At 49.9% G+C, this 13,854-nt stretch overlaps 1 protein-coding gene across 21 annotated transcripts in view; it reads right to left on the reverse strand.

The window, feature by feature from the left end:
* The window catches only part of Kcnma1 (potassium calcium-activated channel subfamily M alpha 1), a 719,966-nt gene extending 717,320 nt beyond the window's left edge, over nucleotides 1–2,646 (reverse strand). For 4 of the 21 annotated variants that reach the window (XM_075949404.1, XM_075949393.1, XM_075949392.1 and 1 more), the window contains exon 1: nucleotides 1,503–2,620. In XM_075949404.1, coding sequence (XP_075805519.1) covers nucleotides 1,503–1,871 — 369 coding nt within the window. In that variant the 5' untranslated portion in view covers nucleotides 1,872–2,620. Of the gene's footprint in view, nucleotides 1–1,502 lie in introns of all 21 variants that reach the window. The other 17 variants (XM_075949396.1, XM_075949391.1, XM_075949390.1 and 14 more) reach the window with 10 other exon arrangements.
* Nucleotides 2,647–13,854: the final 11,208 nt, after the last annotated feature.

Below are 13,854 nucleotides of genomic sequence, written 5' to 3' on the forward strand. Positions count from 1 at the left end.
CCTTATTCCAACACACAAGTATTTTCCAAAACACAAATGTGCTGCCACAAAACACAGCTGAGCCCAGCACCTACAGTGATGTATAATTAATGACACAGAGTGCTTCCGTTGCCCTTGGGTTTCAGAGTCAGCCTATCCCCTAGCCTAACTACTTCTCTCTCTCTCTCTCTCTCTCTCTCTCTCTCTCTCTCTCTCTCTCTCTCTCTCTCTCTCTCTCTCTCTCTCCTTAGCAGTCAGCAGGCTGCTACAAGTTGCTGGGTTCCGTGAAGTCTGAGGGGGTCCCGGGATTAACTTTACTAGATGAGGTCTGAACATTTGGGGACCAAAATGAGTGTCTGTCTTGTACAATTCCCCCTACACATCTCCTCCCTCCACAAAATGTGGGTGCTGTGAAGTCTTCTTAGATGAGAATTACTCTCAAAAAGGAGGCGCCCAGTTCAGCTCCCTCTCTTTATTTCCAGTTCTTTCTTTTAGTCATTCTGTAGTTCTCTCTCAAACACTGCCCACCCCCGGCCCCCCACCTCCAGCCAGTGCTAGGTGGTGGGCAGGGACACCTCTAGGGATATGGCCACAACCCAGGAGTCAGCCTAGCAACCATACAGCTAGTGAGTCCTGATGCCGGTGGGCGTCTCTGCCTGGAATAGCTTAAGGCGACTTCCAGCCACATCAAATGCCAAGAAGGGGCTGCGCAAAGCCGCTCAGAGTCTGAGGCGGGCTGCCCTTGTGCTATAGCTTGGAACTGTTGGCTGCATTTGCGGGGACCCAAAGTGGGTGGCCTTGGAGAGGAGTGCAGAGGCAGCGAAAGTACTTGGGGTAGGGGAATGTTCTACAAAGAAAATGTAAAAGATGGAGTGGGCGGTGACATCAGACTTGCAACCATGCCACATTCAGAAAGTGACTCTCCACGGGTTGACCCCCGTTCTGAAATGAGTCTTTCTAACTTTCTATTAACCCTTATGACCCCACTTTCTCCAGCCACGTTACTCCCTCAGAATTCCCAAATGCAAGAGATTTTCTTCCTTGCCCAAAGGACAAGGGCTTTGGAACCCTATGAACTCATTTCTCCAGCAAGCTCCTAGAGTATAAGCGGATCTGCCCCTATCGGCCCACCATGAAGAGCCTAGCCGCGGCCGGTGAGTGGTACCGGGCACGCACCCAGGATTTTCCAGCTTTCTCTGTTGCCAACGAGGTTTCTTCTCTTCACTCCACACCACCATACCCAAGAGGCACGCAGCCACCAACAACCCTACAATAAACAGGAAACTAAAGCGGGGGTCTGCGTCCTGGAGCGCACCAGCTGGGGTCAACTCCTCACCGCTGGCGCACATATCTTGCCCCAATCCGAGGGCGCAGGGAGAAGGGAGGGAAGGGCAGACAGCGGGGACCAGGCAGGCAGGGACGGAAGGAGGCAAGATGCCGTGCGGAGCAAAGAGGTGGGCTGCAAGGGACGCGAAGAAACGGCGGGGCTGGCGCAGGGGGCGGGCGACCGGGGCGCGCGTTACCTTCGTCTTGCCCCCGCAGTGGCAGCAAACGGTCCACAGGTACTTCAGCGTCCGCCAGAGCAAGATGATGAAGAGGCCCCCGAAGAAAGTCACCATGGAGGAGGCCAAGAAAGCCCACCACATGCGTTGGCCCCGGCTGTCGCACGGCACCTCCATGGTCACCGGGATGATGAGCGCATCCATCTTGGGCTCGTGGACCGAGGACGAGGAGGAAGAGGAGGAGGAAGAAGAAGAGGAGGAGGAAGAGGAGGACGCGTCTAGGCTGAGATGGTTCGCGTGGATATTGCTGCTCATTCTAAGACCGCTGCCTCCGCCGCCGCCGCCGCCGCCGCCGCTGCTGCCGCCGCCGCCGCCGCCACCGTTTGCCATAGCTAGCAACGGGCGGCCGGCGCAGGGGCTCGAGGGAGCTCCTCCCGCCGCCAGCGCCACCCCGAACACCCATCAACAGCCATGTTGCTGCTACTGCTGCCGCCGCCGCCGCCGCGGAACGCGGGGAGGGGGGGCGGGGAGGCGCCTGGGCTCGGGGCGCTGTGCGCGACCTGGCGGGGCGCGCGGAGATATATACAGCCAAGCGCCGCCGCCCGCCCTCCCCCGGGCCGCTGGCCCGCCCGGGGGGGGAGGGGATGAGCGCGGGTGGTTCCCACTCCCGGACCCGGGCCCCGATCTCTCCTGGGGCTACGCGGAGCACCGAGAGCCCAGGGGGCGCCGCGGGCCCCCCGTGCCCGGGGTCTGTGCCTCCCCGAGCTCTGTGCGCGCGGTCCCGGCTGCCCTAGGCGCCGCCCGGCCCGCCTGGCGTGCGCCACGCGTGTGCGCTGCGTCCGGGCCCGGGGTCCCCCGCCCGTCCCCGAGCAGCTCCCGGGTGATGAGGCGACAGCTCGTTAGGATCGGAGAATCCGCGCTCTCCCGCCCGGGCGTGCCCGCGCCACCCTTCCTTCCCTGGGCTTCGCTCAGCTTCTGGATCGCCGCCTCCTATGCTCGCGGGGCCGCGGCAGGTTGGCTGCGGCCGGCTGCCCTGCCTTCTCTGCCCCCTAGCCGGTGCTCTACGGGACCCCTCGAGTCGGGTCTCCACGACCCCGAGGCTCCTCGGACTCCGCTTGATGCTTCTTCCTCTCCTCCTCTGGCTCCTCCTCGTCCCTGTCCTCGCAGCCGGAGCCTCTTCGGCGCGCGCCCCGCGCTCCCCGCTGCCGCCAGCAGTGGCAGCTGCGGCAACTGGAGCGGGCGCGGGCTCAAGCCGCCCGAAGCGGGAGGGGAGGAGGCTTACCGGGCTGACTCGCCACGGCTTGGGGCTGAGTAGGGGCTGCAGGCTTTTTGGAGGTGGCCAGGAACGCGCCCCCCACACAAACCATCCAGGACGCTGAGTATAGCGCCCCCAGCTCAGGTGCAGGACTTAGTACGTGTTGCGCCCCCCACCTAGGTTCAGTGGGGTACCCCAAGGGGAAAACCACCAGGTGCCCCCTGCTAGGCCAGTTTTCCCAAAGGATCTCCTAATGGGGAGGGGAAGAGTGGCCGGCTGCCAACTTGATTCCACGGGCTTATTGTCCCTAGATCCTCGGGCTTGGAGACTGAGGAAGACCTTAGCCAAGATAGGTGTGCCCTCTGACTTACAGCTTGCTCGCTCTTCAGTTTCCTAGGTGCCCCAGTGTGCATGGCTGATAGGCAGGGCCCTCTGAAAGTCTGTTGGTGGTCTGTGACCTCTGACAGCAGCAGGTGGGTTTTGTTGGTTTATGTTTTGTTTTTCCTCCCGTTTCCTTACTAAGCAACACGGGATTGCCCGAGAGATAGCTGACAAGTATAACAGCAATCTGGCTGTCGGTGTGACACACGACTGAATGGACAGTGGCGTTCCTCAAAGGGTCTCTTCCCTGCTCTTTAGGCTCCCGTGGGAAGAGCAGCTGGATAACGGGTACTCTGTATTCAGGCTTGCCCCTCTACACGTCTGCTTTTCCTTTTTCTAGCCTGTAAGGGGAAGGGATCCAGGTTTGCTCAACAACCCCTGTTCCCCACCGTCCCGGAGTCCCCCTTTAGATGCATACAGCAACGTCCTCCCTCTAGCCATTTCTTCACCAGGCTACCAGCTGGACCACAACTTTTTCCTGTGCTAATTAAGAAGAAGATGATCACTTTCCCCTCATTGCCCATAGTGATTTCCCCAAAGTTTCCAGCTCATTAGTTGGAGCCTAATTGGAATTCTCAGGTTCCTTTCAACTCTTCCTATGGTTAATTGGCCCAAGTGAGCCTCCTTACCTGAACAAGCTGTCTCTGCCTAAGTCAGTGGTCAGCCACAACACCCTGGCCTTAGGATGCAGGAGAGGGGCCAGCAGAGGTCAAACCTGGCAGACACTGAAGATCTTTGAGTCTGGAATTGGTTGATACATTCCTTGGGCTTAGTCTACGTATAACTTAGAAAAGACTTAAGGCCTAAGTCATGGGGGTGGGCAGAATGGAGTTAGATAAAAGTTCTTGAGGGTGTTACCCTGAACCTGGTAACCGCTCAGCCCTGAAAGAGCGGTATGTAAAGGAGGGTGACAAAAATGGCTAGCTGGTAGAGCTGCTCGCCTCCAAACCTGACCACCTGAGCTCTTTTCCTCAAACTGCTCCTGTTAGCTGCTCTCTGAGTCCCATGTGTGTGCTATGATGCACACCTGTGTTCACACATATGGGTAAATAATTTGTGTTTTAAAGAAGAGAACTACAGATGGCAATTTTCAGAAAGAGAAATGGATCTCAGTCTCCCCTTACATCACCCAGTGGTGCCTCCAGCGTCGTACTTTGAGCTCAGATGCTGCTGCACAATTCCCATGCATGCAACGGCCTTGGGTCTTTTCCAGCATAGGGCTGGGATAGTGGGACTTAAAGGGGCTGGGAAGAGGTGCAAGTGACAGCAGCACCGAAGCTCCTAATAAAGCCTTCTCAATAGCTGCCTTGTGTCTCAACACATGCCAAGAGTTAGGGACTTCCCTTAAGTCCAAGATTTAATATTGAAAAATAAGACATCAATAACATAATAATAATAAAATATAACATAATGATATTATTATATTATATATAATTAATATACAATATATTATAATTAATATATAATATCATATATTATATAATAATAATAGCAAGGTACAGATCTTGTCCTGCCCCCTCGTGTATTCGGAATGTATTCCACAGTAGCAAAAATTGAAACTTTGCAACCAGTGGTCCCCTCTAGATTCTTCCCAGTCAATACCTATAACCTAAACCCCCCTGAAACACCAGTATCAAGGCTCCTTACAGGAAGGTAGTGGCCGCTGTGCCTTCCGTCCTCCCACACGTGAAGCCCCCACCTGTGTTCCTGCTCCAGCAGCACATCATCGTCTCAGCATCCTTCTAGAAGGTGCTAGAGGCCGCTGAGACACCCCTTCACCCTGACTTCTTTCTGCTCTCTCACCTCCTCTAACTTTGCCGACTAAAGCTTTCAGCACCAGTGTTGACCAAAATCTTAACTTGCTCAGATTCCATGAGAGACCCTCACTGTCAAGTTCAACATCCTCCCATTCCTGTAATCACCTGTCCCTCACCATCTCCCCAAGTGTCCTGGCTTTGGGCACAGAATGAAAGTATTACCACCCACCAGGAGTAGATATCATCAAGCCGTTGCCCAGCTCTCACCGGCTACCCTCCCCATTCTGTCACCTAGCTTTCCCCATGTTGGAAGAGGCACTTCCAAGGCAGGGAGGAACCTCACATTCCAAAAGAACCTTGACTATCATGCACTTACGCTATTTGTCTTTAAAACTGGAGCAAACACAGAAACCAGAGGCAGGAGAAAGAGCTTGGTGAGTGAAGTGCTTGCTGTACATGTCTGAGAAGCCAAGTTCAGATCCCTAGCACCCACATAGAAGCCAGACATGGTGGGATACACCTGTAATCCCAGTTCTGGGAGGTAGAGAGTTAACGATCCCAGGGGTTGCTGGACAGGTAATAGCACCAAAGAAGAGAGGGAGGGGGTTGAGCTCCAAATTCAGAGAATAGGACCCTGTCTCAAAAGTAAGGTGGAAGGTGACTAAGGAAAACATCTGACTTCAACCTCTGGCCTCCAAGCACTTCTGCATTGAGAGAGGACAACACACACACACACACACACACACACACACACCACTCTGCCTACCTCAAAGAATTATCTGGAAGAATGAGTAAGAAAATATACAGACTTTGATTATTTTGATTATGACACACAAAGCTCCCATATCTTACGGCCTCCATGCTCTGGCCAACAGTGTGCTCCATGAGAAGAGGCAGGAGGAGGGCCCCCTGCCTCCATTCTGCTGTTCTGCACACTCACACAGCCCCTCAGAAAAAGGGCAGAAGCAGGACCATGCAGCTGCAGCAATCCCTGAGCCCTGCAATTGCCTTTATACTGTCACCCAGAGAGCCTCAGTGACAGCCGGGCTCCTGAGAGGAGGAAGCCATCCAGCCTCCGTAGGATCTGTTACCACACACACACTCCCTCAATAACCTGGGAAAGGGGAAGCTAGAGGACTATCCACAAATATCTCCAGAGCATCTCTGCCCGCTGTGGGTGTGTCTATGGGTTGGGAATTGAGAATCACTGTAACAGAGCTAAAAGCCAACATGAAAGCAGAAACTTACAATAGGGGCCACTTATTTGTCTGCAGATATATTCAAAAGCTCCCCAGACTCTCTAGCAAATGCATGTGTCTATGTGTCTTGCACTTTCAGAGCAAGCCAGGGATTTCAAATCTGTTAAGTATTCTAAGCTGGGTATTCCCAATGAACTTAAAACACACACACAAAACTAAGTGTAAACACACAAACTAAAAAGCAGAATGATTAAAGTCCAAAGAGAACGTGAAAGGATGTTTACAAAGATGTTGGCGGGGTATCACAGTTAAGAGCCCCTGGGTTTTCTTTTCTCCAACCTAGATCCAGTCTGTACTTCAAATAAATAAATAAATAAAATTCTTTGTGATGTCTCCTTAAGTGAAGTGGCGCCCTCTGGTGACATTGTCTGGTAGACCACGAGTTGGTGACTTCAAAGGGGGGCTGATTCATAAGTACATTCTAGACCTGAAAATTCCAAGGAACATTCCACAGTAAAACAAACAATGTAGCCACAGGAACTAGGATCGTAGATTTGGATTATAGAAGTCAGAGTATGCAAGCTGATTACAGTTAATATTTGGTACTTGAGAGTGGGCACTAAGGGTTCTGACCACAGATGCATGCAAGCACAAGGTAACACATATACTAAACAGCTTGAGTGAGTTAGCCAGCTCACTCCACAATGAACATGTATTTCAGTGAGTACTATGAACTATATGTGTGTGCATGAGTGTTTTGTGTATATGTAATGTTTGTCCGTTTAAAAGATGTGAAGCTTAGAGACGGCTCAGCAGGTAAGAGCATCTGTTGCTCTTGAGAAACCCTGCTTTATTTCCCAGCACCCACATAATGGTTCACAACAATTCCTACTTCAGTTCTGGGGACTCTAGTATCTTCTTCTGGTGTCTTGAGGCATCAACCATGCATGTGGTCCACATACATCCATGTGGTCCACTTATAAAATGAATAAGCTTAATCTGTAAAGTAAAAGTGAAGAGAGAGTTCACATCCAGGATGATATCCATAATCCACTTCCTAATTCCACAGCGTGTAAAGTGTTAGTATAAAGTAGGTGACACAGTTAATGTTCTTACCACCATTTGATCTGATGCCAGCCACATCTCAGCGAGGACTGCCGCCGGGTCTCCGTGCTTCCTTAAATTGCCATGGTTAAAAATCTGGAGAGAGTTGGTAAAGCGTCTCCCTTCCAAGCACAGGACCTGAGCTTGACCCTCAGAACTCATGTGCATGTAAAAGATCGGGCATGAAGCTCACTTGAGATCTGAGGTCTGGGCAGGCGGGGAGTGGCCGATCCTGGAACTCATTGACCAGTAAGACTGGACCACTAGAAGAATGACAGGCCAGTAAGAGACCTCTCTGAGAAGAGTGGGATGATGTCTGAGGAGTGGTGAGGTTATCCTCTGACCCTTACAAGTGTAGCCATCCCGAGATGTGTATCCCTACACACGTGTGTGCATGCACGCGCGCAAACATACACACACACACACAGCTACCATGGTGTTCTCTGGACAGACAGCAGCCCTCCCTGCCTTCCTACCTCCTTATAATCTGGAAGAAAGAGAAGTGGCTACTTTGCCACCTTACAGATCCAGAAGCAGAGGCTGAGTCCTCCTGCCGAGTCATTTGACATGGCGGTGTCCTCTACCTCTGGAAGAATCTCTGACTGACAACAATGGAGGAAGAGCCCACTGGCCCAACCCTCAGAACTGTATTCAAGAGCCGTTGAGCTTTAGAAGGTTCACCAGGTGGAAGGGGGGACTGAGCGGATTGGATTTTCTTTTCATAGCTAATTAATATCTATTTTATATTTATTGCTATGTATAAGAACAATTCAGACTTAAGGTCTTTTTTAAAAGGACATTGAATCTACCTAGAATCCCACCACCCACAGATAACCTAACTGTTCTTGACATTTTATATATTTAACTCCCTTTTTACCCTGTAGGTGTGGGTAGTTTTGCAAAGTTAAAACTACATTGAACTTGTACCCTTCATCCTACTTTTTTTCCACATTAAACTATAAAGAGTTTTTTCTGTCATCAAAGAGCCTGGAAAACACTAAGAAAAATAGTTGAGGAACAGTCTAGCAGATGGAATACTAACTGACATGTGACTCATTCTAAAATTTAATATATTTAAAAATCAGCTCTAAAACTGTGAAAACCTCTTCAGTAGTTGAGATGTCAGAAAGTTTCCACTGGTACTCTTCCATCCGGGCCTCAGCAGATGTCCAGCTGAGACAAGCTGCCCACAGGGTCTTCTCCGCCTCCCACGACATCACAGACCTCAGATCAGCCCATTCCTAGCAAAGAATTTCGACGTAACTGTCTCCTTTTCTAGTATATCAAAACCTTAGACAGGCATAGTGGAGCACACCTTTAATACCAGCACTTAGGAGGCAGAGGCCAGCGGATCTCTGAGTTTGAGGTTAGCCTGGTCTACAGAGTGAGTTTCAGGACAGCTAAGGTTACACAGAGAAACCCTGTCTGGAAAAAACAAAAACAGTAAAAACAACAACTAAAGAACAAAAACACACACACAAAATACATTGCCTTTGAAGAAGACTTACTACGTCCCTTCTGCTTGTTCAGATGCAAGTTTATAAGAGCATATACCTCTTCTTTGTCCAAGACAGATGGCCTCAGTGCCTGGGGTATGGTTGGTGGGGTCAACTCAAGGGCCAAGTCCTGGTTGGAAGGCACCTTCTACTTTCATCCTCCTGGATTTCCAGGCAACAATTATGCTCATTGGGCCCTCCCTATCAACTCTGCCACCATTGTCACTCTAGCAGAACACCAGGGTCTTGAGCCTGCTCGTCCCTCCCCCCAGCCATGTCAACTCTTCCATCTCTGCCTCTGTCACGCTGGGGTCATGAACCTTGCCTCTGAAAGGCTTCCAGAGCCAAAGAGAGCCCACTTTCTTCTACAGTGCTGAGAGAAAACCAAAGAAAGACTCTTTATTATGCTTGATGTGTCTTTCATGCTTCCAGACCAAAGCACTGTCTACGCTTTTCTTCTGGGTTTCCTAGTTTAATCTCTGCAGAAGCTTTCTTGGGAAGTCCAGTACTCAATTCCTTGTCATGAGTAAAGAATGACTTTGGGGTCCAAGAGACCATGTCGATGAGCCAGGAGATTTACTCCTGCTCTTCAGGTAAGAACAATGCTGAGAATGGCCATCCTGCTTATAAACCTGCTTGGGGATAACAAGCTACGAAGTCAGACATCTCAGTGACCAGGGATGCATTTCCTGGCTTCCTTTTCTATTTTGGTCATGTACCTTGTTTTGTGATAATGGTGTCTGAGGGGCTCGGGAGGTGGTTCAATTGGTAAAGTGCCTGCAGCCTAAGTATTGAGCATGAGCGAGTTCTGATCCCCAACATCGACATAAAAAGTCACACACACTTGCCTGCAGCCCCAGTGCTGGGGAGAATGAATAGGAAGATCTCTGGGGCTTACTGGCCAGCCTGGCCAGGCAAACTCTTGAATGCCAAGTTCAGCAAGAGACTCTGTCCTAAAAAATAAGGTGGCCAGCAACCAGGAAGACAACAGATGTTGGGCTCTGGCCAGTACACATGTGTGTGTGTGTGTGTGTGTGTGTGTGGTGTGTGTATGTGTGTGTATGTGTGTGTGTCCGTGTATATGTGTGACACACAATGGTATTTCTAACAGTTCCCTCCTTTGGAGGTCCCTGTCATCTTGCCTTCAGTATTTCCACAGTTCAGTTGAACTTCCTGCTACTCAGAAAAAAGCTACAGTTCTAGTGGATCAAAAAGATTGTGAGCCATGATGTTTTATGAGTGGCAAGGTATTTGTGTGGAACTGAGAAACACAAATTTGTGTATTTCTTTAAAAAAAATCAAAAAAATCTCAATCTAGCAGTGCCCTGGGAGCTGTAAGACGGTGAGTCAGAAAAGGATAATAGACGGGTCTCTGAGTTCAAGTAGGAAGTTCACCATACATACAGGTTTATGGAAAGGGATGGCTATGTTTCCACAGAAGAATGCTGTGAACATTCCAGAATATATTCAACTTAAAGCTAAGATTGATCTCTGAGCAGAGGAATCTTAAAAGTGGTTTCATCTTTGCCCCAGATTCTCATTTTTAAATCTGGCACTGAGGGCATTTTCCAGGATATGTGGCATGGTTGTCACATGAACCCGAAAAGACAGCTGAAGATGGAAGTGACATGGGAAACTGGCCAGTTGTCTGAGCATTCTAGAAAGACACACACACACACACACACAGAGAGAGAGAGACAGAGACAGAGACAGAGACAGAGAGACAGACAGACACACACACACACACACACACACACACAGAGAGAGAGAGAGAGAGAGAGAGAGAGAGAGAGAGAGAGAGAGGAATTCTAGCTATTCCAGAAGCTGAAGTCATGGCTATTTGGCAACATCTATGGAGAGCCTCACCAGCTTCATCTGCCTGGGGACCCCTTTGCATGTAAACATTAGAAGCTTTCTTAGGTACTGTGAGGGTAGGACAGGGTGGAGTTAGAGGCAGATGTTGTCCAGCATGCTGTAAATCCTCCCTTTAGGAACAGTCTTTATGGATGCTGAGGACAGTGTGACGTGGTTTTCCAGAAGATGCTCAGCTGAGGGAAGGTGTGCAAACACTTCCCTTTGGTCATCTATCAACCTCATTTTGTTCTCTCCTTATCACAAAATGAAAGCTGTAAGTTGAGTAAAGTAAGCCCCAAGCTGCCCCAGCAGCCCTGGGAACTCACTGAGTGATGGACAATCGTGGGCTTAAAGCTTTTTATCTGACATGCTCTCAACTCTTCTTAAAGTCCTGTCTTGGTGACACTGTAGAGAGATAGATTGGCAAGGATACATAAGTGGCTTTTTATTTCAAGACATATTCTGTCTAAAGTCCAATGGCTCAAATGGGAATTCTAGCCCCTCTATCATGTGTTTAAAACCCAATGCTTCTTAATCTGCTGGTCTATTGAGATGGCTGTCCATTAAATTCAATGGTCCATCATCGGATAGGACCTCCTGAAATGGCTTTCCATTAAAGTCATGGGAGAATTTGAGTCCATTTGAAAGCCAATCTAAAGACTCTGTGGAATTTATCTGCCCATCACACTGCCCAGAGGGCTCTGCCCCCTCTTTCCTAGCTTTCTCCACAGAGACTTGAGTGAGCAGCACTCCTGGAGCAGAGTTGGCAGGGAGAGAAATGGCATGGAGACACAGCACAGCCTTCCTTCCAGCCCAGGCAAACATGACTGAGAACCCACTGGGGAGGCTGGACACTATCACCGACTCCAAGATTTAATGCAAACAGTTCCTTCGGCTTTTACAGGACCGCTCTGTGCTGGCCGGATCACTCTGCTGCTTCCCCCTTTGTTTGACATTGGTTCTCATCTTCCTCCCTTCATTCACTTCAAAAGGGAAACTCCTTAACACCACCCCCTAGACAAACAGCTCTGCCACATGCCGATGTCAAATAGACAGAGATGAAGAAAAAAAACAAAGGTACAGAATGCAAGTTTAAAGTTGGCATAACGAATGAAAACCAAGTCGTTGTGACAGAACTTTGGGGTTGAACATAAAGCCCAGACCACAGCCTGAGCCAAAGACCACCTCTGGGGCAGGAGGGTTTGGGAGAACTAAAGGGGATCTGACTTCCTCATTTAGTTCCAAGATGGGAATATGGGATGAGATCAACCTTGGTGTGTTGGCTTTTGGGAAATGCTGGACTTTTTACTCGGTGAGATTCTTACTGGATCCACCATGCAGAGGCAGAAAGAGAGCATGTTGAACAAACACCTTGTCCAGACTCAGAGAGAGCTCATGCTTACAGAAATACTCCCTTTAACAGTGGCCACCCCGACCTCTGCTCTCTGCTTCACCCAGCCCAGTTCAGCGAAAAAGGCTTTTGTCTGACATGTCCTTTTTAAAGTTGAGATGGCGGTGTTTGACAGCCTGGCCAAAGCTTCTCCTTTGTCATGGCTGAGCTGAAGCTAGAATCATTTCCTGTGCCCTTTCTGCCCTCTCTGGTGCAACCTGTGTAGCAGGTGGCCTGCTGGGACCTGGGCATGAGTCTTCCTCTCCTCCTTTCTGTTCCCAGTAGGTCTCAGAGATCCTTTCTTGTTGGTATTTCTTTAAAATGCTAATGTAGGTCTTGGGGACTCAGAGGCTTTGCTCCCACAGAGCCCCAGGATGGTGCTACCCAGCTGGGCACCAGCGTGTGGAGCCTCACAAGTCCCCAGGCTGGTAGCAGACATGCGGGGGAATTCTTTCTCATGTCATCTGGGCCTCTGAGCACCTGCTGAGGCCGGGGACCCAGGAACCCCAGGATGGACCTCCACGGGCTTTAAACACAGTGGGTGCAGCTGGCAGCTCAGCTCTGAGCCTGTCCCTGGAACTGGGTCGGATGCAGCATCACACCAACACAGGAGCTTTGAAGCACCTCTGTGGTGGGTCCTGGGGTGTGGGCAGATCAGGATCTTCTCTAGGTTGGGGAGGCTGGCAATGACGAGAGAGGACACAGGACAGGAGTGACACTGTGCCTTGGTAGAAAAGTAGCAGTGATGGGGCAACACTCCAGAACAGAGGGCAGAGAGAAAAGAAAGTGAGAATGAGACACACAGAAACAACTGGAGAGACCCAAGAAACAAAGAGAAAAGGACATAAAACCCCAGAGTTGATCGCCTCCTCCTGGCAGTCTTTTCTCTAGCACAGATAGATTCGAATGTCATCTCTGCTCCTCTCACTAGCTATAGGGAGTAGATTAGGTTTCTTGCTTACTCAAATTTTAATGTCCTCTTCTCTAGAACAGGGAGAATGGCCTCCTCGAAGAGCTAGTGTGGGAATCAGAATGGAGGAACCCAGCTATGGCTCTCAGTGTGGAGTCTGGTACATGGTAGCTGTTGGCCATTTCCTGTCCTTGGCCACTGCTATCAAAGGCAGAAAAATGGTTGCATAAACCTGCATCCCCATTCTCTGATGGATGCAGAGAAGCGGTACCTTCTCTCCCATGGATCAGTCATGGCTTCCTGCCTCAACTCAGGAGAGCTATTCTTCATGTTTGTGCATCTATTGCTCAGCATTGTCTTTTCCTGCTGTGACTACAGGCTTGCCAGATTCTTTTGCCCTCCCTCTCCAGAATGTTTTCTCTCTTCTCTTCTCCCCAGGACATCCAGTTCTCTTGTGCATAGCACATAGGTCTCAACAACAACGAAACTCCTACAGAATCAAAAGCAAAAGCAAAGGCCAGCTCTATGAGACAGAGCCCATACCTGGCACAGTTATAGCTCCATGAACCTGCATCTAGATAGGTCATAGGCCTATTATCATTCTGCTAAATGGACATAGCATTAATCCTAATGACTTATTGCTATAACTTCACAGATCAGTGCATCTCTCAATCCCCACAAGAGAAGCTGCTTCTTGCAGTAGATGCCAATTAACAAGGAAACCTTCTACTGATCAATGCAGAAAATAAGAGTCCATGTACTAAGTGTTCATAAACGTGCTCAGTGCTAAATGGGTTGTACGTATCACACCCAATCCCCCAAGGCTGAGGGATCTTCTTAGAAGTGTCAGAGAAATTCTAGGAGCCAGACACAGTGAGGACACAGTAATTGTGTGAGCTCACAGTGATTGCTACAGCCTGCGCAAGACCTGCCCAAGCTCGAGCCAGATGGAATCCCAGCAGAGAGCAGGAAGGTAAGTGTGAAGGGTCCCCTTTGTTGAGGGCTTATTGACCTTTGGTGGCAGCCG

The sequence above is a fragment of the Microtus pennsylvanicus genome, chromosome 15 (assembly GCF_037038515.1).
Source record: "Microtus pennsylvanicus isolate mMicPen1 chromosome 15, mMicPen1.hap1, whole genome shotgun sequence".
Lineage (NCBI taxonomy): Eukaryota > Metazoa > Chordata > Mammalia > Rodentia > Cricetidae > Microtus > Microtus pennsylvanicus.